This window comes from Mya arenaria, chromosome 3 (assembly GCF_026914265.1).
Source record: "Mya arenaria isolate MELC-2E11 chromosome 3, ASM2691426v1".
NCBI lineage: Eukaryota > Metazoa > Mollusca > Bivalvia > Myida > Myidae > Mya > Mya arenaria.
The window spans coordinates 30267517-30293882 of record NC_069124.1 but is presented as its reverse complement, the minus strand read 5'-3'; the positions used below and the strand labels follow the sequence as shown (position 1 = coordinate 30293882).

The 26366-nt window shown below is 36.4% G+C and overlaps 1 protein-coding gene across 8 annotated transcripts in view; it reads left to right on the top strand.

The window, feature by feature from the left end:
• Positions 1-26366, top strand: part of LOC128228062 (limbic system-associated membrane protein-like) — a 77820-nt gene that overhangs the window by 43034 nt on the left and 8420 nt on the right. For 6 of the 8 annotated variants that reach the window (XM_052939120.1, XM_052939122.1, XM_052939125.1 and 3 more), the window contains exons 4-9: positions 8757-8863; positions 15211-15415; positions 18452-18604; positions 19478-19543; positions 20484-20549; positions 22466-22594. In XM_052939120.1, coding sequence (XP_052795080.1) covers positions 8757-8863; positions 15211-15415; positions 18452-18604; positions 19478-19543; positions 20484-20549; positions 22466-22594 — 726 coding nt within the window. The remainder of the gene's footprint in view (positions 1-8756; positions 8864-15210; positions 15416-18451; positions 18605-19477; positions 19544-20483; positions 20550-22465; positions 22595-26366) is intronic. The other 2 variants (XM_052939127.1, XM_052939128.1) reach the window with 2 other exon arrangements.

Here is a 26366-nt window from a genome sequence, read left to right as displayed (position 1 = left end):
AATGTTTGATGATAAAACGTCAGTACGCAATTTATCGATGCAAGAGGTTGTGCATCTTTCTTACGATTTATATGTATACACATGTAGTTTATGATGCTTTAACTCATCTACCCATCTACCTGTGTAAAATATGTACAGCGATATAACTCTTGTTGCCTTCTTTCCGTGTTAAACACGTGTTTTATTAGTACTTGTGTGCCCAACTAGCTGTGTAAAACATGTACAATCTTTGAATTCGTGTACCTGTAACATACGTGTCGTGTTAGAACTCGTATGCCCAACTAGCTGTGTAAACATGTACAATGTTTGAATTCGTGTACCTGTTACATACGTGTCGTGTTAGAACGCGTATGCCCAACTAGCTGTGTAAACATGTACAATGTTTGAACTCGTTTACCCGTAAAATACGTGTTATGATGTACAATGTTTGAACTCGTGTGCCTGTGAAATACGTGTTATGTTTGAACTCTTGTTAACCCATCTAGCTGTGTAAACATGTACAATGTTTGAATTCGTGTACCTGTTACATACGTGTCGTGTTAGAACGCGTATGCCCTACTAGCTGTGTAAACATGTACAATGTTTGAACTCGTTTACCCGTAAAATACGTGTTATGATGTACAATGTTTGAACTCGTGTGCCTGTGAAATACGTGTTATGTTTGAACTCTTGTTAACCCATCTAGCTGTGTAAAACATGTACAATGTTTTAACTCGTGTACCCGTAAAATACGTGTTATGTATGAACTCGTGTTTACCCATCTACCGGTGTACAATGCTCGAACTATTATACCCATCCACCTATTAAAACATGTGCTTTGTTAAAACTCGCGAACCCATCTACCTGTGTAAATCATATGACCCAAGTAATAAATGGTGTACGAGTTTGTGTTTGTATCTAGATATGTAAAAACGCGTACAGCACCTTTATGGTGTTAAACCCTGCAATACTAACTAAATGTGTAAAGCATATGGTGCCGTGTACACGTGCATGTTTGGGTTGTGCGTGCGTGCGGACACGTTGGTGTTTTGTGTATTCATTCTAGCAATGGTCAAAGAATTCCTCTGTTAAACTAACACCATATCATGACTATGTCTTGTATTGTCTTTCAGCGGTGCATGGCGCAGAAAATATCCCCAACTTTGAGGACATAGGTAGCGGCTGCGATGAGCGTTACGAACCAGCACCACGAATTCTGAACACCCCAAAATATGGACCAAAATCTAATATTTGACAATGATTTGTAGTAATATGCTCATTTACATAATAACAGCATACAATTAGATTTCATATCCTCGGTATCACTGACAAATGTCTTGCGCGTTATATGAGGCGTGTTTCCTGAATTTAAGAAACTTTTATTAACTCGGATTTAGACAGACATCCGTCGTAAAATTCTTTAATGCATGTAAATAATTATTGATTTGGTCCGGGAATCAGAATTCGTAATTAGCGGTATAAATCTCTCTTACGCAAGCGAGTTTTTTTCTATGACACAGTATTTATGCATGGATGCAGCGCAATACTTTTATATTCAATGTCCACATGTTCACAATTTTATTCATATTTATCCGTACATATATGTGTGTCAGTGTTTGAAATTGATATTCTTGAATTGATGAGCAATATTTGCTCTTTTTTTTACAGGGAGTGACCACAGTTGAGCTGCTATTGAATTTGTTTACTTCGACCGAAATACAAGCTTTACCATAATTATAGTGAGATTAGTTTGCACATTTTTTATTTATTTTTTTTATGAAAATTTCTGGGCTGATATTCAATATTGATCTTAATTGGATCTAAGACAGATGTAGCTAATCGGGTTACTTGTTATCAATAACTGACTAATAGGGTGAATGAGGTCAATGATGTATGACCCCTAATTAAAGTTGCATATTGAATACCACCCCAGGGACCTGTTTCAATAAGATATCTTACTCGTAAACCTTACGCTGCTTAAGAGTGCTCGGGAACACCCGTAATGTTACGGGCATAATCTAAGCCAATCGGAACACCTCGGCCTTTATCAAACACAAATGACTACAGTCGGAACACATCTGTCATTATCACACATAATTTGGATATATCCTATTAAAATCCTATCTGGAAGCTTGCCGGAGATGACCGAGTTGTTACGATTTAATTGACTATCCCGAAGCATGCCGGAGATGGCCGAGTTGTTTCGATTGTCTCGAAGCTTGCCGGAAATGGCCGAGTTGTTACGATTGAATCTATGCGATAAATATCCTTTCGATATTTTTTTTATTAAAACGCAGTTACGCCCAAAACGAAGTGACGCCTAGAAGTAACACTCTTTAAAGGCTAACTATCTGTACTTAAATTCGGCACAGGCGTTAAAGTCTACCAAAACATGTGAGTTTGTCTGTTGCGGAAAATAAATTAAAATCGCCCGTACTTTGCGAAATTCTAGTCATTCTTCAGTCTCGAAAATAAGTATCTGTTTTGACTTGTCTGGCTCGATATTTTCGCACGTGGAAGTAGGCTGACAGCGGTGTCATGAGTTCCGATGCATTATTTAAGAGTGAACTTCATATCGTGGCTTAACTTGAAAAAACTATCCTATAATATCCGTCTACTCAAGAACTAAAAAACTTAAAACCCATAAACCTACAGTCGTCTACTAATAAAACGGGAGAAATCAATTATAATTATGTGAAAGCATGTCTCTCTGTTTGTTAAACTGGCGAGCACAGTTTCATGTCTATTTGCTTGACATTCTGGGGACGAGGTGGGCTAAAGTAAACATAAAATCTAGAAAACAATCCTTAATTCCTCACAAGGATAAATTTCCACGGGTTGTGAGCGGGTTTTGTCGTGCTCAGCAGTGACTCTTTTGGTTAAAGAAACGTTATCAGCATGCCGGGTGTCATAGGGAGTTTTTTTGCATGGGAAAATAACACCTGCGCTCTTAAGACAATCCAATATCGTTTTTAAAAGATTAAAGGCCGTCAAGTATAAATTACAATAATAAAAGTATCATTCACAGCTTAATCGACAATTCCATTTCCCAGTCATCGACAATTCTATTTCCCAGTCAATCTATAGACCTTAGTATGGCATTGCCTCTATTTAATACGGACATTTAAAGGTATCGTTGTCAAAACAGAACCTTGCATTTCAACCAAACAATTTACACAGAATAATGTATGGTATTGCGAACAGACACACTTACAAAACATGATCGGTGGTCCTATTTTACTATCTGTCTGGAAAAGCTGAAAACTTAGGCCAAAAAACAACAATAATTCTTTGTTTCCAGTTACATCTCCAAAATAAATAGGTATACTTTTTCTCTATGTTTTGAGAACCGAGATTCCGTACCAAACCGACCTATATAAGGGTATTTTACTATTGTGGAAAGTTTTAAATATAAAATGGTCACGTTTGAACAGTTTCACTCAAATACATTCAATGATCTAGGAAAATACTAAAAAATATCCACATATCGATCAAAAAACGGTCGGGTTGGGCAATGAAATGGTGTTATTGTTTTCGTTTGTTTATCAGGCATTGTGAATGTTATTACCTATAAAGCCTTATAATAAAATGTGGAAAAATAAAAACCATTTAATCTTTTATTGGGGAATGGTGTTCAAGTATTCTTCTGTATAAAGCTACTAAATATTTAAAAAAAAACACAATAATTTACCAACTGACTACACAAACGGTATAGTCGTCACCTATTTCGTAGGGTTGGGTAACCCGAACCAAATGTTTTTATTCAGGCCTTAGTGAAAACAAAGTAGGGATTTTTACGCCTTATAACTGTCATTTAACAGCCCCGTAGAATAAATAATGAAGTATTATATTGCAAATATTTTTTTTTGAAACAAAGCTTTACATCAATATAGTCGGGTCTGGGAAGGCGTGAACACCACGTACAAAAGCGCGGGCAGCTACACTGTCATTCCCACGACCATACGCGGTCCCCCGGGACACCAGAGCCGCGTTATAGAACCCCGACATACGTTCCCACAACCGACAGTTTGACTTTTTTATACATCTTTGCTTGTCCAAAATGGATCGCTTCGGCTCTTATAATTACTTATATACCATGTGTAATTTTATTTGATAACGTTTATCTATAAATAATTGATGAGAGATGTCAAAATACCACAGATTTATTGCAGATTTGGTAACAATTTATATCGATGTTACCAGTCTCTTTTTGCGTAAAACAAAAACATTCATTTGAATTGTGTATCGGAGTTGAAATCACCAAGGTTTATGATATTTTCTGCCAACCAAAATTTGATTTGTAATATGGAGAGCAATATTTCTGATTTTGAAAGTGTTTGTGCAAACTAGTCCGCTATTTTTTTAGTCAAGCATAACTCAGCGATTGTAATCAGGCTGAGGAATCACGTGACTTAAAGGGGTTCTCACTTAAGTCACCACGGGTCACAAGCGATGTAAACAAAGAAGTAAGTGACGTTAACTTCTAAATTACTTTTTTGACAGAAAGGGTATGAAAATATTTCTTAGCTTATAAAAGACTATGCTATTTTCTGCTTCTACACGTGTGAACAATTTTAGAATTGATTGTATTTTAATGATGCAATCCTTGGCCCGTGGTGACCTATATGAGAACCCCTTTGAGTCACGTGGTTCCTCATCCTGTAATAACAAAACTAGTATATTTTTTGCAGACAGATGGGATCGGTTCGTAGAGCGGGGACAATAAACACGTTCTTTTGTTGTGATTTCTTATATTGAATTTCATAATCACATCGTGCACAGAAATTTTATATTTTGTATATTCTATATGTGTGTTTATATAACTATACGTGTTTGTTTGAAGCTGGATTTTTTTCTAAATCATATATACATATATAGTACTATCACTTTTATACCCTATATCTGCACAAACATTGATAAGATTTCAGGTGCGGATGCAGGATTTTGACTTTAGAGGTGACTTAACTTAGAGGCGTAAGCTTTTGACTTGCGCACCTCCCTCAGAACCAAAATGTATTTGGCTAAAATGAGGGGGTTCCCTAAATAAATTTTTAACAATTAACTCCAAAATACTGCATTTTGGTCGTATTTTTACAGTTTTTCTCCAATATTGAAATAAAAATGTTGACTTTAACAATTTAAGGGGGGGGGGACGCGCGCCAGGTGCGACCCCCACCACCCACCCTTCCCCGATACCGCTAAAGCATTTATATTTATTGACGCCATCAGGGTATTCGTGATCAGGTTAATTAATAGATACCATTACAGATTTTGTCAACGTATCGTTATTCTAAGTAATAAATTGGGTTTAAAAACGCACAATTGCCGCAAACAAAACATGAGAGACAAGAAGAAGTGTTTGATTTGATGTCTGATATTGTCTTGGAGGTCCTAAATAAACAACTTTTGTTGCTAAGAGGCTGCGTTGGTCGGAGTTCCCTGGCTGGGATTGTGTCGTATGGGAATCAGTCAAGTGTGGATGACAATATGATATGATTTAGCATCCTTCACGTCTGAAGAGTTGATCTTCAATAGGAGATCGCGTGGAGGATCGCAGTCTCGCGAGACGATCAATATCGCTCAAGAGATTCTTGAAAAGACAAAATGCTCCTTCAAAATAAGAGAGTGGCCCGGATGAAAAGAGCAATGAGAGAAATTAGAAAGTTCGCGCTCGCAAGTTCAATGGCGCTTTTCTTCAGCAGTGAATGGGCCGTTTTTATAAGTTTGCAAAGTAATCCGAAGGAATGTCATAAAGCTTGATTAAATTGGAAATATTCATACGAAATGTTGACTAACTTCAGAATTCTTGAATATATTAACAAACACCGCATGTTTGACCTATGACTGAGAACATGTTAGGCTTTAGATAGTATACTTTTGGCGTGTATTTCCTTCAATTTTAAGTAAATGGCTCAATTAAAGAACTCTCGATGGAAAACTCGTTGGCCGCAGACAAACGAAAAATATAATTACAAAATAATTGTCTTAACATCTATAGAATGCAGATTACTACACTTCGTATACACCTCCATGTATGGAAATGCTCCTAAAAAGTTTGTGAATATTTAAAGCTGCACTCTCACAGATTGACCATTTCGACAACTTTTTTTATATTTTTTTTTGTCTTACAATCAGTCATTTTTTGCGTTAATGTCTGGAATCCAGTGATATAAGACTAGTATAAGCCTGTTGACAAAAAAACAGATCGCAGGTTTCCATATTTATTAAGCCAAAAAAACAATATTTTTTTAATAGCGTTAGTAAAGCGTTTAGCATAAAACATGAATTTTTGAACGTAGATATGTAAACTGCGATCTGATTTTTTGTCAGCAGTCTTGTATCACTGGTTTCAAGAGATTTACGACATTATATTTACACCTCAACTTCCCTTCCTTATATGAACTGCCTTTCGGCAAATGCGTTCATCAATCGATGAACGCAACATTTTCGGATATGTTCGGATCGCAATTCATTGCATAACAATATACATGAAAGCTATTGATTTTGTTATTGGTTGTATTGTGTCTGCAGGTCCCGTAAAATATAGATCAACATTTTTAAAAGTGTGAGTTTATTATATTTTAAATATATTGGTACCAGGAGTGTTTCAATTTTACGTGTTAAAGTGATTTCAAGTGGCTGATCTTTTCCCGCGTTATTGTGACGTCATTTGAAAAGAATGTTTCCGGTTATAGTCGGGTCGTTCTATTTACAGAATAGGTAAGAACGGATTACTGAAAGGTTTCCTTAAATGAAATGAAGTATTTTTTAACAATTCTTGAATGAAATAATGAACTATTGGTGTAAATATAAGGAATGAATTGTGCGGGGTTGATGTCATTATCGGGGATATGAACGCAATTGGGTTGGACAAAGTACGCGTGGAGTCCTTTGGACTCCACACACATTGACCAACCCAATTGCGTTCATACCCCGAAAATGACATCAACCCCTCAATTCATTTCTTAATTGGCTCATTCCAAGACCAAAAAATATAAAAGTCGATATATGTGGGTGCAGCTTTAACCTTAACAACAACTTTTAACAAGTAGTTAAATGTACATTTCTCTTTTGTATAGACAAAAACAAAGGAGACATTTTTAAACATGGTACATGTACATCGATTGTTCGACATAATTAAAATCTAGATGATCTTACTTAATGAATTTACAAAAAAGGTTCGAAAAATATGAAGATGAGTCTGATACTTTTAACCTAATTTAACGTTTGAGATTTTTCCATGAGTAACAAATGGTTCGAGTAACAACTCGTCGTTGTTTTGAATCCATCTGGCGTGATGGACGGCTTCCACCGAACACTCCGAGCTCATTGAAATTATTTATGACGGCAAAAGCTTCCGTTGAGACGGCGCTTTTAATTCTAGTAAGCCATTTCAATTTAGCCTTAATATTGTAACTGGTTTTCTTTCCTGGTAAAAGAAATAAACGTCGCGACTTTTGGCATCGTAAAACATATTTATCCTATTGTTATAAGATAAATCAATTTAGTACATTTCGTCTAAAACTACTCGATATTTATTAAGTTCCCGTGTGTCAGACATTCGTGAATTGAGAAGAAAATACATATATTGATATATTTAGATTGGACGTGACTTCTATATGATATATAACTACAATGCGATCCCGAACAGGGCTACCACTCGGTGTTTTCGCGAAGAAATAGTAAGAAGAAATGAAAACCTCTGGAAGCCATTATTCAACTGGAATAAATGATAACTACTTTCTATGATGAAGAATCGATGCGAAATTGCTGGCCCTCGCTAAGAGTTTGGCGTATAACTGTATACATAATTTGTATATTATTGTAAAATAATAATCTTCATCGTCCCAGCCAAGATCTTTTTCCAGTCATTTCGCATTTTCTTTTTCTTATTGTCGAAAGAAGACATCAGACAAACGGCCTTCAGTAATTTGTAGATTCATGTAGTTGAACTGGTGCGATAGATGGAACTTGAATCTCATGATATTTTAATTAACACTCTTCAGACAAAATCCCATATACAAGTCGTATGTATATGATGTCACAGGATTTCAGAGAAGCGACAATACCAGTTTATCTGAAACAATATACACATAATATACAGGGTTCAACTCGTGACATTTGGCGTTTTGTTATAATTTAGTTTTATATCAGGTGACATGTTAAAGGTACCATGACGAAAGGAAGACATTTAGAAAGCGTAAAAACTCCGTCTACGGAGATAGTATTTGTTGTCATTTCGTGCTGTCACCAGTGCAATAATGTCATAAGGAAACTATGACAAGTTCCCTTCTGTATCGAATAAAGCGGAAACCAGATATTTAGCCATTCTTTGTAAACTTGATATAGTACCAAATTCAATCTGCATGTGTCGTGCTAAATGATTTTGTCGTGGTGACACGCGAATATAGGCTATAATTTTCAAACAGCGATTTCGAATTAATTATAAAAAAAATAAACAAAGAAGAACTAAATCGGGACCGCAAAATAAAATTCGAAGTGGTGATAATTTCGGATAAACGGTTTTAGGATTAACGGTTTTTTAAATGTATATCAATGTGAACTTTATTACTACTAATTGTTACTTACGCCACAAACAGTATCAGAACGTAGAAATGGTAAAAACACACTTGCATATGAGCCCTTTCCCGTCGATCTTATCTTTTGAATAAAATCAATGTTTAACTAGTTATTTACTCGAAAAAACAGAGGTAGTATACCTAAAGTATGTAATTAAAATTGTATACTCTTAGTAATCTTTGTTGTGCTATTTGCAGTTTTTGGTTTGGAGCCGAGTTTTGACGTGCCCGTGATTAACGTGACGGTACAGGAGAGTGACGTCGCCATACTGCCGTGCTCCGTCGACTACCTGGGTGACCACAAGGTCGGTATCGACGCAATTTCGTGTCTTTAAATTGTTTTCAGTTTTAAAATTAAAATATTATTCCCTCAGACATTGATTTCGGCGTCGCTCAAACTTGGCTCAAATGTAAGTCATATTGTTGGTACTTTTAAAGATTTTAACATGAAACTTGGTAAATGTTTTCGATGGCAATTCACGCACATGCGCAGACTGTCTAGTCCTATCTCTTTAGCAAAAAGTATTTTCAGAGTTATAAGCAACTCATGGGCCGGTATTCATAAAGTATCTTAGTCCAAATTTTCAATGTAGTTTTGATTAAATTAACAAAGTTTTGTCATCAAAAATATAAAACATAAGCAAGAAAAAATAGTCAAAATAATAAATGCACATGAATAAATTTGATGAAGAAATAGAGAATTTTAAAAATGAGTTATTGTAAAGAAAAATCGATATTTATTTAAATTTAGATGAACATGTTTACAAGAAGCTTTATGAATGAATCATCGTTGTCTCAGATCCTTACCCTGGTATCTCTTAAACTTCTTTATTGTCTCTGTATAATTAATTGAAGGAGTTTATGCCAGTCAATAATGCATTGTTGTAAGATAATGACTTCAAAGAACGCTCTGTTCTAAGTCATCTTACTAATTTCTCCGTAAATATTGACAAGTTTGCAGTACAAACATGCCTCCAAGAGTCGTAAGTCAAATAGACAATTCCTGGAGAAGTTTTCTCCCGATCTCACGTTTCCAAGGAAATATTAACGAGAAAAATGACAGACGACGGGCCGCGGGATCATCTGTTTTGTTTTTCAATTCTGAGAACAATGAAAGATATGTCAATTTGGCATTTGACAGATTCCAAAGCTTAGATCTTTTGCAAGTTTTCGACTTAAAACAGAAAGCGAGAAAAAGATCAATAGCTTGTTTTTGCAAAGTGAACATTTGCATAAATGTCTATTGTTAGTTGGGATTTAGAACTTATTTGATATATTGCCACTCCATAAAAGTCATGGGTGGCATTCAATATTCAACTTACGTCAATCCTATGGTCATTCGTCATTGACTTCATTCTATGTATAGGTCCATTATGTATATCGAATAATCCGATTAGCTACATCGGTCCTAGATCCAATTGAGATCAATATTGAATACAACCCCAAAATGTCAAATAAAGAAATTTGCAATGAACAGTCATATGCATCGTTGACTCAAGCATGGTACGATGTTTCATAACAGTGAAGCCTTGGCAGTTTAGAGTTGAAATGCACGCTTTAACGTGATGTTTATACAGTCGAACCCCGTTGGCTCGAATTTGCTTGCCTCGAATTCATCGTTGGCTCGAACTGAATATTAAGGGCCGATTTATTTAAACGGAAAGCGAGCCTTCCCGCTTGGCTCGATTTTTCAGAGAATCGAGGTATATTCGCCGGTCCCTGCGAGTTCGATCCAACGGGGTTCGACTGTTTTAACATTTTGAGTGCATTCTATACTTTAATAAGGTTAATTCATGTATTTATACACAGTTAATTATACAATCATAGTATCATGTTCGCTGGGTGAGTCTTTTCCTGTACAAGGTAGTTCTGTCCAATTTGCTTTAAACGAGAGACAAAGATTTTATTCGCGTGCAGGCGACAATTACTGTACATTTGAAACTTTTTCAAAATATTCAAATGTATTATTTGCAAAGCAAAGCTTTTGCGTTTTTTACATACATATTCATACATATAAATTAAATAGATTTAATATAACACTGTAGTATCTTTGTTTTATATTATATTTAGGATTATAAGGTAGGCGGATTTTATTTAATTTATACGTTTGAAATTATTGCATAGTTTATTTTTACTTTACGTACATGTATAAATGGCAATTACATGATTTTTTTTTTTTAATATTTGAGTAATGCCTTTTAAATTTATCACCTTATCAAAGTACATTATTGAACAGACATGCAAAAAAAATCCCATTTCAATGAACATTTTTATTTCCGGATCACCTTAGTGCTTGCAGCACAAGGTGAACTATTGTGATCGTTCTTTGTCCGTTGCGGTGCTATCACTTGCAGTTATTAGACGCGGTAGCCTCTATAGGGATTCAGAGATTCTTGGTCTAGTTCATCCTCAGCACCCCTGCGTATGATAACCTTTATGATACCCTGGGCAAATTGGCTAGGGGAACTTCGTAAATCTTGAATATTCATAAGCATTTTCCGACCAATGAAATAGCTCATAACAAAAATAAAGAATCTTCTTTGTGAAGAGCTATCTGCATATTTAAAAATATCCGGCCTAAAACGCTTCGTAAGCCGTGATTTCATTGGATATTTCGAACCGAGATTACTTCCGTAACTTCTCGGCCATTTCCGCAGCGCATGAGGTGTGTCTCATGCGACCAATCAAGCGGCTGGATTTCACCTTATTAATTAATCATGAGTACGAATCTTTTACAGCTGACTTGCCCGGGGTATCATATAGGAAAAGATACGCTGGGGTGCCGAGGATGGTTCTACTTGTAACACACTTGAATGTCATTCCAGGGGTCGCAGGCTCGATTCCCTGCCGCAGTATTAAAATATTAATCGTCTTCCGGGAGGGACATTGGATGGGGTCCCGGGTGACAGTGCTATACACTGGTGCACGTGAAAAGAACGAGGGTAGCTCTAACCAGGGTTTCTATTCTGTCTGTGCACTATGCTCCAAAAACGTTAAATGACTAACAATCTTATCGGAGCACTCGCCGAATGGGCATTGCCCGAGTGCGAGTATAAATAAGCTTACGCACTAACATAAGGATTCATGTTTATTTCTATTTTCAATGTAAAAAGATCTATCGATAAATTTTTAGATTGTAATAAAAGTGAATAATTATCAATAGCACATATTTTTCAACATGTTGTTTGTTGTTGCTGTTTTTATAAAGAAATAGCCAGACGATAATAACGATAATCTATAAGCTTATTTACTGCCTTTTCATTTGGACTGGTCGCTGGTCAGACGCAGTGGTTATTTCCCTTTGTCATGGGAGGGCACTTCGCTTTAAAATAGCTTCATGTACACACACACAGACCTGTCGGAAATTTTATCGATACGAAACACAGGGTACAAGTCTGTGGTTTATTACTGAAATAGCCGATTCATTTCCAGGCGATTACGCACATTGAATCATAAGGCGAGATAACACTTTTATAAACTCAAAAGAAGGCGATAAAGCACCTATATATAAGTCTAACATGTATGGAATAACTTATTTCATATATCTACTAAACTTGTCCCGCAGACTTTTACTGCGAAATGACTTATAAACGTGTTTCTGAAAACATGGTTTACTATGTTTTATATATATAATAATGGAATCCTGGCCTATAAAAATAATGCGTCATAGTAGAACTCGTATAGTACAAACTCATCATTTTTTTCAAACAAGAACTTCATGCGGTGTGAGGATGCCTTTTCGCCGCATATAGGCTTTAATCGGTTGACATATTGCAACCAAACTTCATGGGAAAGATGATTTTGTGATCATCGTTAAGTTTTTATTCAAATAACTCTACAATGTATGATGGACACGGAGAGACAAAACTTAAAATATATCAGTAAGTTGCCGAGGGCAAGATTTTGAAAAAAAATCACTAGGAAAATTCTTTGGCGATCCTCTACCACAATCGAAACTCCTTGGCCATTTTCTATCGACCACAACTTTGGATGTATGCCGGTACATCAGTAGAAGTAGTTCGTAAATTTTGTAATTATGATATTAAATAATAGTAGTGTTTTTACGTGTTATTTATAATACTAAGTTCAAATTGATTTCCAATGAAGTGTTTAATTAAATAAATAATCAATATTGCTAAAAGTAAAGTCCTTAGGTGTATCTACTAAATTGAAATTACTACGCGATTTACTTGCAACGTAGTTAAATGTAAAGAATTCTGACATTGTAAACAGTCCATATACATCTGAGGTTGTTTTCGATGGAAAATTGCTGAGGAATTCAGATTGCCTCTACAATCCGTAAAAACTATATTGAAAACAATATTATGAACGCTTACATATTTTTGGTAGATACATATTTCTCCCACCTCAGATAAGTAGATCCAATAATTTGACCATGCTAGAATTCTTTTCTTGCCCACGGGCGAAGATAAAATGCCCGTATGGAACCCCTTTTTAATGATCACCACATTGTAATTACCTCCCTCGTTGAAGACTGTTGTCTGTAGCATCATGGAAACGTTGTCTTGTGGCAATATTTAGAACGCTAATTATTTATTTCTCGCTTCAAATGTCACCATAACACAGTTTTCACGCACCTTTCAAGAAATAATGCTTTACTCTTAGAACTATTTAAAGACCGATCTGACTATTGATTATTGAACATAATCTGAATCACTGCGCGCATATCCATAACAACACGAATTATCGCATATCCATACGCAATTATTTTAACTAAGCACAAAAGAGTTCCAACAAAAAATGCATTTTTACTTAATTTTTTAACTGATGTGGGAGAAAAAGCATCTACCATAGCCGCTCGTGTAAGATAGGTTCATCCCGACCCTCGCGCAGGGTGTTTTGTGGAAACTCGGTAAACCTCGTTTCCGCAAAACACCCTACGCTCGGGTCGTAATGAACCTATCTTACACTCTCGGCCATGGGAGATACTTATAATATCAATATTTGGTCGGAGGATTTTTTCTCAGGTGAGCGCTTCAAGGTCCTCTTCTTTCATTTAATATCAGATTTATTTACACGCCTTTTACATTGTGCGGTTAGAAGAAATAGTTAAGGAACTTACGGTGGCATAGAGGTGACATACATGCTGTCTTATCTCGTTAAAACGCCTTACGATTGTCTTTTATCTTGATCCGCCTTACGTAGACTGGTACCCTACGTTACTTTTTGGTAAAAAAAAATGCAGAAAAGAGAATGACGGTACCAGTCAAGCCTTACGCTACTCGTTTAAACGGCTTACATTTCTCGTCAAAACGACTTATGTATCTCCTCGTTAAAATGACTAACGTATCTTGTTTAAACGCCTTAATAACTCGTCAAAAACGACTTACGTATCTCGTTAAAACGTTTGTTACCTCTATGCCACCGTATGAAATCGATAAAAATCGTATTTTCAAAGATCTTCTTCGATAAAAAAAAATCAATTGAAATTTGATCGACTTCAATTGTATTTTTGTAAATTCATAATTATAAAGAATCATGCTACAGTCGAACCCCGTTGGCTCGAATTCGCTTGGCTCGAATTCCTCGTTGGCTCGAACTGAATGTTAAGAACCTATTTATATAAACTGAAGGTTAACCATTACGAGATTCGAATTAAATTCCCTGGTCCCTGCGAGTTCGAGCTAACGGGTTTCGACTGTTTATTAAATGGCATTTTCTGACCTTTATTTTTTTCTGTCGATATTTTCATATCTGTTACTTTCATTACTTAATTTAATCATGTGTTCATCATTGACACAGATAACCATTTATATATACTGCACCATGCTTGTTGTTTTTCTGTACCATTAATCAACCACCCTTCTCAAACGTATCCAGTTTGCTATGTAAGCCACATATCATATTCACAAAGTAAGGGCCAAAAATAAGATTCTTTGTTTCCACTTACATCTCAAAATAAAAAAGGAATGTAGGTAGGTAGTCATATTTTTTTTTGAGATCCATGATACTTTACCAAACCGACCTTTATCAGGGTATATCATCACTATTGTAAGACATTTTAGATAATAATCCCAATTTAACCTGCTCAAAGATTGCAGATTTTTTTGAAAATTGCGGAAAAAAAACTGCGGCAAAAGAAAATGTAGGGTCGGGAGGGATAAATGGGGTCGGTCGTGTACGTGGAAACAAAAAAAATATTTTTTCGCCTTATTAGAATGCCTAAGCATAATCATAATTACCTACTACAAGTATATACACGTATGGAAGCGGCGTTTAAGTTGTTAGGATCTCTTATAAAACATGTATTGGTTGGACAAGCAAGTCATTGTACCTGCAGTCTGAAGACCTGCTGGGCAAAACATGACAGCGCTCGAACCGCTCGCAGCTCTTTTGGAAACGCCATAGAACATCTGCGCGTTTTTGATTTTGGAGAACAAACTATTCAGCCACTATAAGTTTACAATGTCCTTATATATCTGACCAGCGCTATTTATTACAGGGACAAAAACACTTTAATTTCGAGAGTTGTTATATTTTTCTCAAATTTGGTATTTCAATGATATTTTTGCACACCAAATTATTGCAACAATTTCGAAAAAACAACAACTCCATTTCGATCTAATCTCATCTCGCAGTTCATACTAAAGTGAAACTATTTAAGAAGCTCGTGAAATGTTCCTCGTGTCAGGTGGTGTGGACTGATCAGTGGTCCACGTTGTTGACCCTGGACGACCGGCGGATCATCGATGATCCGCGCATCAGCATAGAGCGACCGTATACGCGCGACTGGAACTTGCACATCCGGAAGGTGACATACAATGACCGGGGCCAGTACACCTGCCAGATCAACACCAACCCCGTCAAGACAAAGACTGTCATGCTTAATGTCCTTGGTAAGTTTTTTTCGTCATTATGAATGTCCGCGGTAATTTTTAATCATGTTAAATGTTCTCAGTTAAGCTTGAATGTGAAATCCTTATTGTGCTCGGTTAGTTTGTGTCAAGCATTATGTCCCCGGGAAGTGTGAGCCATGCTTCATGTCCTCGGGCCGTGTGAGTTATGCTTAATGTCCTCGGTTAGTGTGTGTCATGCTTAATGTCCCCGGGAAGTATGTGTCATGTTTCATGTACCCGGGAAGTGTGAGTCATGCTTAATGTCCTCGGGAAGTGTGTGTCATGCTTCATGTCACCGGTAAGTGTGAGTCATGCTTAATGTCCTCGGTTAGTGTGTGTCATGCTTCATGTCCCCGGGAAGTATGTGTCATGCTTCATGTCCCCGGGAAGTATGTGTCATGCTTCATGTCCTCGGAAAGTGTGAGTCATGCTTCATGTCCTCGGGAAATATGTGTCATGCTTCATTTCCTCGGGAAGTATGTGTCATGCTTCATGTCCTCGGTAAGTATGTGTCATGCTTCATGTCCTCGGGAAGTATGTGTCATGCTTCATGTCCTCGGTAAGTGTGAGTCATGCTTTATGTCCCCGAGAAGTATGTGTCATGCTTCATGTCCTCGTTAAGTGTGTGTCATGCATCATGTCCCCGGGAAGTATGTGTCATGCTTAATATCCTCGGTTAGTGTGTGGTGTGTCATGCTTAATGTCCCCGGGAAGTGTGTGTCATGCTTCATGTCCCCGGGAAGTGTGTGTCATGCTTAATGTCCTCGGGAAATGTGTGGGATGTTTCATGTCCCCGGTTAGTGTGTGTCATGCTTAATGTCCCCGGGAAGTGTGTGTCATGCTCCATGTCCCCGGGAAGTATTGTCATGCTTAATGTCCTCGGTTAGTGTGAGTCATGCTTTATGTCTCCGGGAAGAGTGTGTCATGCTTCATGTCCCCGAGAATTGTAAGCCATGCTTCATGTCCCCGGGAAGTATGTGTCATGCTTCATGTTCCCGAGAAGTGTGAGTCATGCTTCATGCCCCCGGGAAGTATGTGTCATACTTCATGTCCTCGGTAAGTGTTTGTCATGCTTCATGCCCCCGGGAAGTATGTGTCATACTTCATGTCCTCGGTAAGTGTTTGTCATGCTTCATGTCCCCGGGAAGTATGTGTCATGCTTTATGTCCTCGGGAAGTGTGTATCGCGCTTCATGTCCTCGGGAAGTATGTGTCATTCTTCATGTCCTCGGTAAGTGTGTGTCATGCTTCATTTCCCCGGGAAGTATGTGTCATGCTTCATGACCCCGGGAAGTGTGTATTATGCTTCATGTCTTCGGGAAGTGTGAGCCATGCTTTATGTCCTCGGAAGTGTGAGTCATGCTTTATGTCCTCGGGAAGTGTGTGTCATGATTTATGTCCTCGGGAAGTGTGAGTCATGCTTTATGTCCTCGGAAAGTGTGAATCATGCTTTATGTCTCCGGGAAGTATGTGTTAAGCTTTATGTCCTCGGGAAGTGTGAGTCATGCTTCATGTCCTCGAAAAGTGTGAGTCATGCTTTATGTCTCTGTGTGTGATGTTGTATATCAATAGTAAGTGTGAGTCATGGTCAATGTCCTCGGGAAGTGTGCCAAGCTCAATGTCCTCGGGAAGTGTGCCAAGCTCAATGTCCTCGGGAAGTATTCCAATGACTATTTGTGACCATTTGTAATACCATTGAAAATTATGCTGATTTGCAGCTTGAACAGTTTTTACTATATTTAATGCCATTTCGAAGTTGTTGGTACTATTTTTTGCCATGTTTAATGCCATCGAAACATGTGAACATTTTCAATGATGAACTTGTTTTTGTTATATAGAACCATAGGAACATACGTGAAAAGACTATGTATTAGTTGTGTGTATTGCCCTTTGAACTAAGGGCTATACCTGTCTCCGTTTTAATGCCACCGAATCACAAGGAATTATTCAATGACAATATCTATTTTCAGTTAAATGCTTTCTAACACAAGGACAATTGCAGCTTCTATACTTAAAGTGTTCACATATAAATGCCATCGAAACACGAGTAACTTTTAAACAAATTAATTCCAATTTAATGCAACCGAAGCACAAGGACATTGTTATTGCTATATGTTTTTAACTTTAATGTCATTGAAACACGTGTACCTTTGCAAGTGTTTTTGTATTTAAATGCTGTCGAAATACAAGGACATTTAGGATTGCCATTTTTTTCCATTTTATGTTGTCGAAGTACAAGGACCTTCAAAATTGCTATTTTTCTTTTTCATTCTTATGTCAAAACAACACAATGTCCTTAAATTAGTATTGTATTTCATTTAAGTGGCGTCGTGGACATGGCCATTTGCAATTGCTATATTTTTATTCTTGCCTTTTATCCCATGTTAATGCTGTTGAAACACAATGACTTGCAATGACTATTCTCTCCATTTTTCTTTTATCAAAACACAGGTAATTCGCAATGATGATGATGCTTGTGTCCAGTTAACAAGACCTGTTGACTTTATACATGCTTCCATTTGAATGCTATCCAAACTAATTGACCATTGCAAGGACTAGGTGTGGCCATATACCACAATGCTGTTTAAACACATATTAATGCAAATACATATGGCCAAAGTAAATTAATTGCTAGATTTTCATCCTTATTTGTTTTAAATGGGCGCAGGGTGTATCATTTTATTTTGTGATGTTCTTAGATGACTGTTTCACCGTTGAATAATATATATTCATGCTCTTTATTATTTTATAAGGGACCATAAACATGTGTTTCTAGACAAACCGCGAACACCATTGTAACAAGTTTCCCCTTTTTACACTTGAATGATTACATAAAACACCGGCTGGTATGAATAAACGCCGTTCCCGGACAGTACCGGACTGATATGCAGATACAGACCCTAGTTCAAGAATTTTATTTCATTCAATACAATTTAAGGGACGGCGAGAATAAGAGGGGGTTGAAGGGGATCAAAATCTAGCAATTATTTAATAGTCACCTACGCATTTTTGTTAACCTCTGTGTTCCCCTACACAGTACCATCAAAGATAGTGGACAGCTTGTCGAGCCGGGACCAGACGGTACGGGAAGGGGACACAGTCACCCTCGTGTGTAACGTCACCGGGGTCCCCACTCCAGAGGTCACCTGGTACAAACTGCCGAATGAGGGGCTCCATAGCTCCAAAGAAAGTAAGGACAATATTGTCTTTGTAGAGTAGTAGATGTGGTAAATAACGCTCAGTGTTCATGAGTAGGAAATAAAGAAAATGAGATTTCTTACTGTTTTTCAAGGGACTCGCTCATGGTTTATAATAATAAAATACACTTTTTTAATTACGAAGTATGGCAAATCATAAGGAGGGTTAAAACTAAAAAACAAACGCTGAAACCCTTCTGCAAATGTTGATTTTTGCCCAAATATCGTCTTTGAAAACCACAATTTTCAAGACCGTTACTAACGAGTTTCAGCGATCACATGATGTTACCAATGTTTTGGTAATGTTAAAATATCTGGAACTTGCGTTTAAGTTCTGGTAGCCTTGATTTGAAGGCGTCCGCCTTCTAATTATTTCTTTACTTTTACTCTTTAAACTTTAATTGTATTTTTTCTCCAATTTCGAGATCAAAGAGTAAAATGATATATGAAATAAGTGTTTTCAGACGCATAACCAGGAAAACTAATTTTTGGTCCAAAAACATGAGCGGGTCACTTTAAGTGAGTTAAATAATTTCGATGACGTTCACATACAGACTGTCTAACCAAGCTGATATAAACATATAACGATATCACTCATACTCATTTTGTTCGCTCACTTATTTTATATTCTAAGTTAAATATCAAACCTCATACAGATAACTTACCATGTGTCACATAACTTTAAAACATTACTCGTATTTCAGCAGACTTCCTATATGTCTAGAGCCCCTGCTTTATATTATTGTCATGCCATACAAACCACCCAATCTTCCCTTGCCTTGCATGGTCCCAGTGAAAGCCTGCATGTATATTGAGGACAATTTTGTTGTGTTCTAATTGATTTACTCTGTTTGTATGTCTCCCAGGGTTAGATTTGGAACCTGGTCTCTTTACGAACATCGATTCCTGTGCTTACACCCTTCAGCAAACAGGTATACTCTGATCTGGTTTAGTTTAGATTGCTTCTATGGCTGGGACTATTTTACAACCTGATCACTAATAAGAATTAACCATCGCAATTTAACGGCAATTTCCGTACTGGTTCGGCAGTTTACGTGCAAGATCGGAAATGGACTACCCAGAGTTAGGAATGCGATTAACTATGTTATGGCTTTGAAATTAAAACAAACTGCCTGATTAACATATTTTTTGACTGATTTTTAATAATTTGTCGTGAAACAACAAACCACAAACCACAGAAAATGGTTAATCCTAATCCGGTATGAAATGTTTCATTTCCTAGCGACCTACTTTTAATTTGTCGTCCTACTTTTATAACTTTCGAATTATCCGATTGCGCTAACCCATTTATGTTACAGTACAGTCCGTGGGCTGTATTCAATAACCACCTTAGATTTCACTTGATTTTAAAATTAGAATCCAAATATTTTGATTGGACTGTAAAAATAGCTGGCCAATGAACTGAATGGAATCACTGAGGCGTGTCTAAAGGTTTACATTATGATAAGAATACGGACGGTATTGAATACAGCCCATCAAAGCTAAGTTTGAAATCAAATTATAAATGTTAACCATTCATTTGAATGTTTAGAAGTGTCCGCATGGATGTTTATTAACACTGGGATTTCGAATCAAGATTATAAGAATGCATTAATCAGATTTTTCTGTAGCAGCAGACAATGCAATTATGTAATCCACGAAGGTTTGTACGCAATGTTCGTTTCGCTGGCTTTAAATGGTTGACTATATTACATAATCAAATACATTTTATAAAATGTTGGTTAAAAACAGAGTATAAAGCATCATTGAGCTTTATTCACATAATAAACAATATATACTTCTTTTATTTGAAATATTATACTTGATCAAAAAAATGATATCCATTTTTCATAAAATTTTGCCAACTTACAGATTATATATTACCGGATAGCAGTGACGCTCGAAATATAATTGGTTACGGTTTCTTAGAATTGGATGGTATTGATAAGTGTTGCACTAGAGTGTCGCAGTAGAAACATGCTTACAAACACATGTTATATTTCATCACATCCAGTAATTTGAACTTTCAAATTTCTGCATAAGAATTGATGATAGCCAGTCGCCATAGTCTGAGGATTCTAGTTGATTAATATGCCTTAAAACATTAAACAAATTAAACAAATAAAAAAAGTTGTTTGAAACAAGAAATGTGGAATCCTTGGACTATGGTGGCAGTGTGGTTCTAGTTGTAGACATTAGCGGAAGTCACGTTTCTCAGGTCAGGCTTAGCGGATGTCACGTGAGTGAGCCAGGCCAGGCTAATGGGAATTAACATGGCTCAGGTCAGGCTAAGCTGACGTCACGTAATTAAAGTCAGGCCTAGCGGAAGTCACGTGACTCATTTCACGCTTGGGAAGTCTGTATGTCCTCGTCAATTTCTTTTCCGTGTTCCCGGACCTTTAATAACCTAATGTATGTTTTCTTTCAGTGTTCCTTCCCTCTTTCTTTACTCGAATTCTTCTGGAATATTCAAAGGGATATATTGTGAATATTAACAGCTGATGTTAACCGTTCTTACAACTGATCAATGTCATACAATAACCCGGCAAATATGAGAACATGATTAAAAATATCCTGCGAAAAAGCCTTTTTCAAACTTGCATGAATATGCACCTAAAACTCCATTTTTTTCTGTCAAAGGACATACAGGCGGCCTTTTATAATATACGGTGGATATTCGATATTCTACTTAGATATTTTATTGAAACTATTGTATCTTTTCAATTCGTCATAGTCTTAGACAGGTTAGAGTGTGATGTGTTGTTGCCTAGCTGAATAGCAGTATCAAAGCTTAACAAAAAGCCGGTTGTTGCTTTTCTGAATAGCAGTGCTCAAAAGCTTAATAAGGAGCCGGTTGTTGCTTTTCTAAATATCACTCATTGACAGAGTTATGCTAGCGAAACAAGATAAATTGGGGAAAACAGCTATAGTAAAAATATTCTTGCAGTCTGTAGCCCTTCTAGACTAAAAAGCCTATAGATTAGAGTTTAGATATTTTTGCCTAGAAGTTTCAATTTTCATTATTTTATGATCTTTTATATTACATTCGATAAGATTAAATATTTATTTATTTATTTCTTACACTTAGCTTTAACGAATAATTTTAATATTTTGATAAGCCCTTTTATGTACACTTTCGTTCAAAATTGCCCATTTTATTTAACATTATTTAACATTTTACCAACGTGTAAGTTGTACCCCTATTAAAACCTTATTTGCATAATTTTAAATATAACTATGTCTTCCCTCCCGAAGTTAACCATGCTTTGTCTGGCAGTAGGCACGATTGAAATATAAACTTTACATAATTAAGTGGTCAACATTATATTTTGTCCAATCAGAATTGAGTATTTCACAAGTTTTCCAATAATATTATTGCAGTAAATCAGCAGTCAGCCGTAATTGATTTTAATCTCACCAGTCAGCCGTTACTGATTTTAATCAGGTGAAGCGGTAGATATAAAACAATGACTGCTCCAGTCAGTGCGTTATTTACACAGTATAATGTAGACCACTTAAAAACTTATAGGTTGTAAGGAAGTACTTACACAAAATAAATGGCTATGTGACTGTATCGCATCAAACCATTTATTTTTGTAAGTACATACAAATAATCTTTCACCATTACTTAACTTTTTATTCATTCAAATTAGCAAAAATAATCTTACATGAATCACAATCAACAAAAAAATGACCGCAAAAGATGTTGTTTTTTTATGTTTAACATGAACAAAGCATGGTTAAAATCCTAAATCCTTATTTATTTTGTAAAACCCCAAATTGGGCGAGTTGTGTTGCGCGATGCCCGCGAGCTCAGCACGAGCTCTACTAATCAAATTACCGCATGTACGCAGGAATCGGGACTGCTGGGGAGGTGCTCATTATACACAACGTGTCGCGCTACTGTGACGGAACCTACGAATGCGTCGCCTATAACAACGTGGATCCGGCAGTCACCCGCAAGATCAAGGTCTTCGTCGAATGTAAGTATCGAGTTGTATTGGCAATAAAGGCAATACATAAGCCTTCGCCATGAACAAAAAGAACCATAAAACATTTGCAGCGCATTGTATAAAACGTTGAAAGGTTTTCGACAGGTAAATTGCATATTTAAATGATTTGATTGGTTATTATAAATTATTCGATAATCAATAAAGGTTTTTGTGAACTTTGACCAAACCGAAATTTTATACATTGGCTGCAGATGAACACAAATTTCAGCAGGCGTGTAGGTGACAAATAAACGAGGGTTGTCCCAATGTCAATGACATATAATCAAGGGTTGTCCCGAGCGGCATGACAAATACACGAGGGCTCTACCAAATGTACATAATAAATAAACGAGGGTTATCCCAAAAGTCCATGACAAATAAACGAGGGTTGTCCCAAACGTCTGTGACAAGTAAAAACGAGGGCTGTCCTAAACGTCCGTGACAAATAAACGAGGGTTGCCCAAAATGTCTGGGACAAAATAAACGAGGGTTGCCCAAAACGTCCGTGACAAATAAACGAGGGTTGTCAAAAACGTCTTTGACAAATAAACGAGGGTTGTCCAAAATGTCTGGGACAAAAAAAACGAGGGTTGCCCAAAACGTCCGTGACAAATAAACGAGGGTTGCCCAAAATGTCTGGGACAAAAAAACGAGGGTTGCCCAAAACGTCCATGACAAATAAACGAGGGTTGTCAAAAACGTCTTTGACAAATAAACGAGGGTTGTCCAAATAAAGGAGGGTTGTCCAAAGCATCTGTGACAAGTTAACAAGGGTTGTCCAAAACGTCCGTGACAAATAAACGAGGGTTGCCAAAAGCGTCCGTGACAAATAAATGAGGGTTGTCCAAAAGCGTCCGTGACAAATAAACGAGGGTTGCCAAAAGCGTCCGTGACAAATAAACGAGGGTGTCCAAAACGCCCGTGAACAAATAAACGAGGGTTATCCCTAACGCCAATGACAAATAAATAAGGGTTGTCCCTAAAGTCCATGGCAAATAAACGAGGTTTGTCACAACGTCCATGACCAATAAACGAGATTTATCACAAACGTCCATGACAAATAAACGAGGTTTGTCCCAACGTCCATGACCAATAAACGAGGTTTGTCCCAAAAGTCCGTGACATAAACGAGAGTTGCTCCAAAGGTTCGTGACAAATAATCAAGGGTTGTCCCAAAAGTCCGTGACAAATAATCAAGGGTTGTCCCAAAAGTCCGTGACATAAACGATGGTTAATCCACAGGTTCGTGACAAATAATCAAGGGTTGTCCCAATAGTCCGTGACAATTAATCATTGGTTGGATTATCCCAAAAGTCCGTGACAAATAAACAAGGGTTGTCCCAAAAGTCCATGACATAAACGATAGTTGTTCCAAAGGTTCGTGACAAAAAAACAAGGGTTGTCCCAAAAGTCCGTGACATAAACAAGGGTTGTCCCAAAAGTCCGTGACATAAACAAGGGTTGTCCCAAAAGTCCGTGACATAAACGAGAGTTGTTCCAAAGGTTCGTGACAAAAAACAAGGGTTGTCCAAATCATGACAATTTTGTATATCTGAACTTTTCCTACGTCAGATTGCTATAAATCTTCAAGAGAACATTCAATCATTTAGGAAACAAATGTCAAGCATTGGAGTTAGAATATGAATATTATCGCATTATAAGCAGATCAAATCAATTCAGTTAAATATTCAGAGACGATCATAATATTGGTTTCGGCGTACAGACAAATATTTCGGTTGTACAAATTTTAAAGGAATTTTCGACAAATGTAAAATTAAAACAGGAAAAAAGTTATATTTCATAAATTATTATTTAAGACAAAATTTGGCTGAGTGGATGCTGAAATGTGTTAGATTCTGAGTGAAAATATCATTAAATTAAGTGCAAGCCTTAAAACTCAAAAAATCAAACGCATACGTACGGTGGCACTCGATAACATTGTCATGGCATAAAATATGGTAGGCTGAATTTCATTCAACGACATAATTTTTGTCGTAAAACAACTATTGTTTCCTACGACTGGCGTACAACATCGCAAAACCGCGAAGGTTTTCGTCGTAGACCTGGATATTCTTGTCGTGTTTTCACTGGGACCCAGGCTGTAGTCTTGTCCACGAAATAACTAAGTCATGGCCACGTTATTAAAACGTTTATAAGTTGGTCGAATGTTGTTCTGATGGAATAATAAATTAATAAAGAAATCTTAGGAAGACGTCAGCGCAAGCTGTCCAGGCACCCAATGAATGACAAATGTCAGTTTGACCGTTACATAAATCGTAAAGCAATTAGATTATTATGTTTATTCCAGACTTTAACACAATTGATTATACAATAAAACTCCATCAATTTCATATGCCTGTAATTGTCTCGATATTCTGGGAAAACCATCGTTATACTTACAAAAACATATTAAACAGAACAAACTGTTAATACTGACTTACAGGCAACAATAGTATTAAGGGTCCTCCATATAACAAAAGTGGGTGTGGAAGGCCAAAATTAAAAATGTTTCAAAAAATCTGTTTTATTTAGTTTTGAGGTTTCAAGTTTCAAGTTTATTTAACATCACTCATGTCATAAGTACATGACAAAAAGAGCATGGGTACATATACAATACAACATTATGAGGCTTTACAAAATATATTGGACATATTAATACAGATTTTCTAAATATGAGTATTTTTGTTATTGAAACTTTAATATCAAACATATATAAATATATGTGGAGGAGAACATAGTGTTACATTCTTATACTAAATTTGTTAACAATACACCTGAGGAATTTACATAATTTTATGAATTTTATATAATCATTGGGATTGATATTCATAATATCTTTAAATTTCAAAACATTAGGATAACGGTATAATTGTCTGTCAATAAATCTTATTCTATATTCGGCAAAATAGCTACATTCTAATAAATAATGAAATTCATCACCAATACTGTTTTTATCACAAAGTTCGCATTTTCTATCATTCAGTTCTATATTGTTCCAGCTTCCTACTTCAATTGGTAGTCTATTATTTCTTGTTCTGAATTTTACTAAATATTTTAAAAACTTAGCAGGTGTTTTAACTAAATATTCTTCGAATTCAAAATTCTCTTTAAACAGTCTATAGCTACAACATTTTCTTGACGTATTTAAAGTAGAATACCACTCGTTTTTGAAAAGATCAGATAATTTCATTTGAACGGATCTTTTAAGCCATGATATGTTTGAGGAGCAATGTGTTTCAGGAGTTTGCAACATGTTTTGGGGTAATAAGGAGTTGAACATATTTGACGAAAGCAGTTGATCAGATTTTGAATCAAAAAGCATTTGCATTTTTTCGGAAAAGTCTGTTACAATATATGTTTTTGTGTCAAAATGCATCACTACCCAGACAACAATGTCTTGTGGGTCCTTGGTGATATTTTCAAATAAGAAAGTTCTGCAAAGCCACAAGACATTGTTGTTTGGGTAGCGTTGACTATTTTGACACGAAAACTTGTTTATTCTGTATAGATACATTTCCGAAATAAATGCCAATGCTTTTTCTTACCGAAAATCTGATAAAATCTTCTTTCGTAAAATTTGCTCAACTCCTAAGTACACTTAGACATGTTGTATATGTATAGAGCTTGCTAAATATCGAACCTCAAAACAAAATGAAAATATTTTTTAACATTAGATATTTTGATCCTTCAAACGACGTTTGCACTGTGGAAGACCCTTACGTTACAAAAGAAAGCGGCGTCTTTTTTAAAGACATGTTATCGT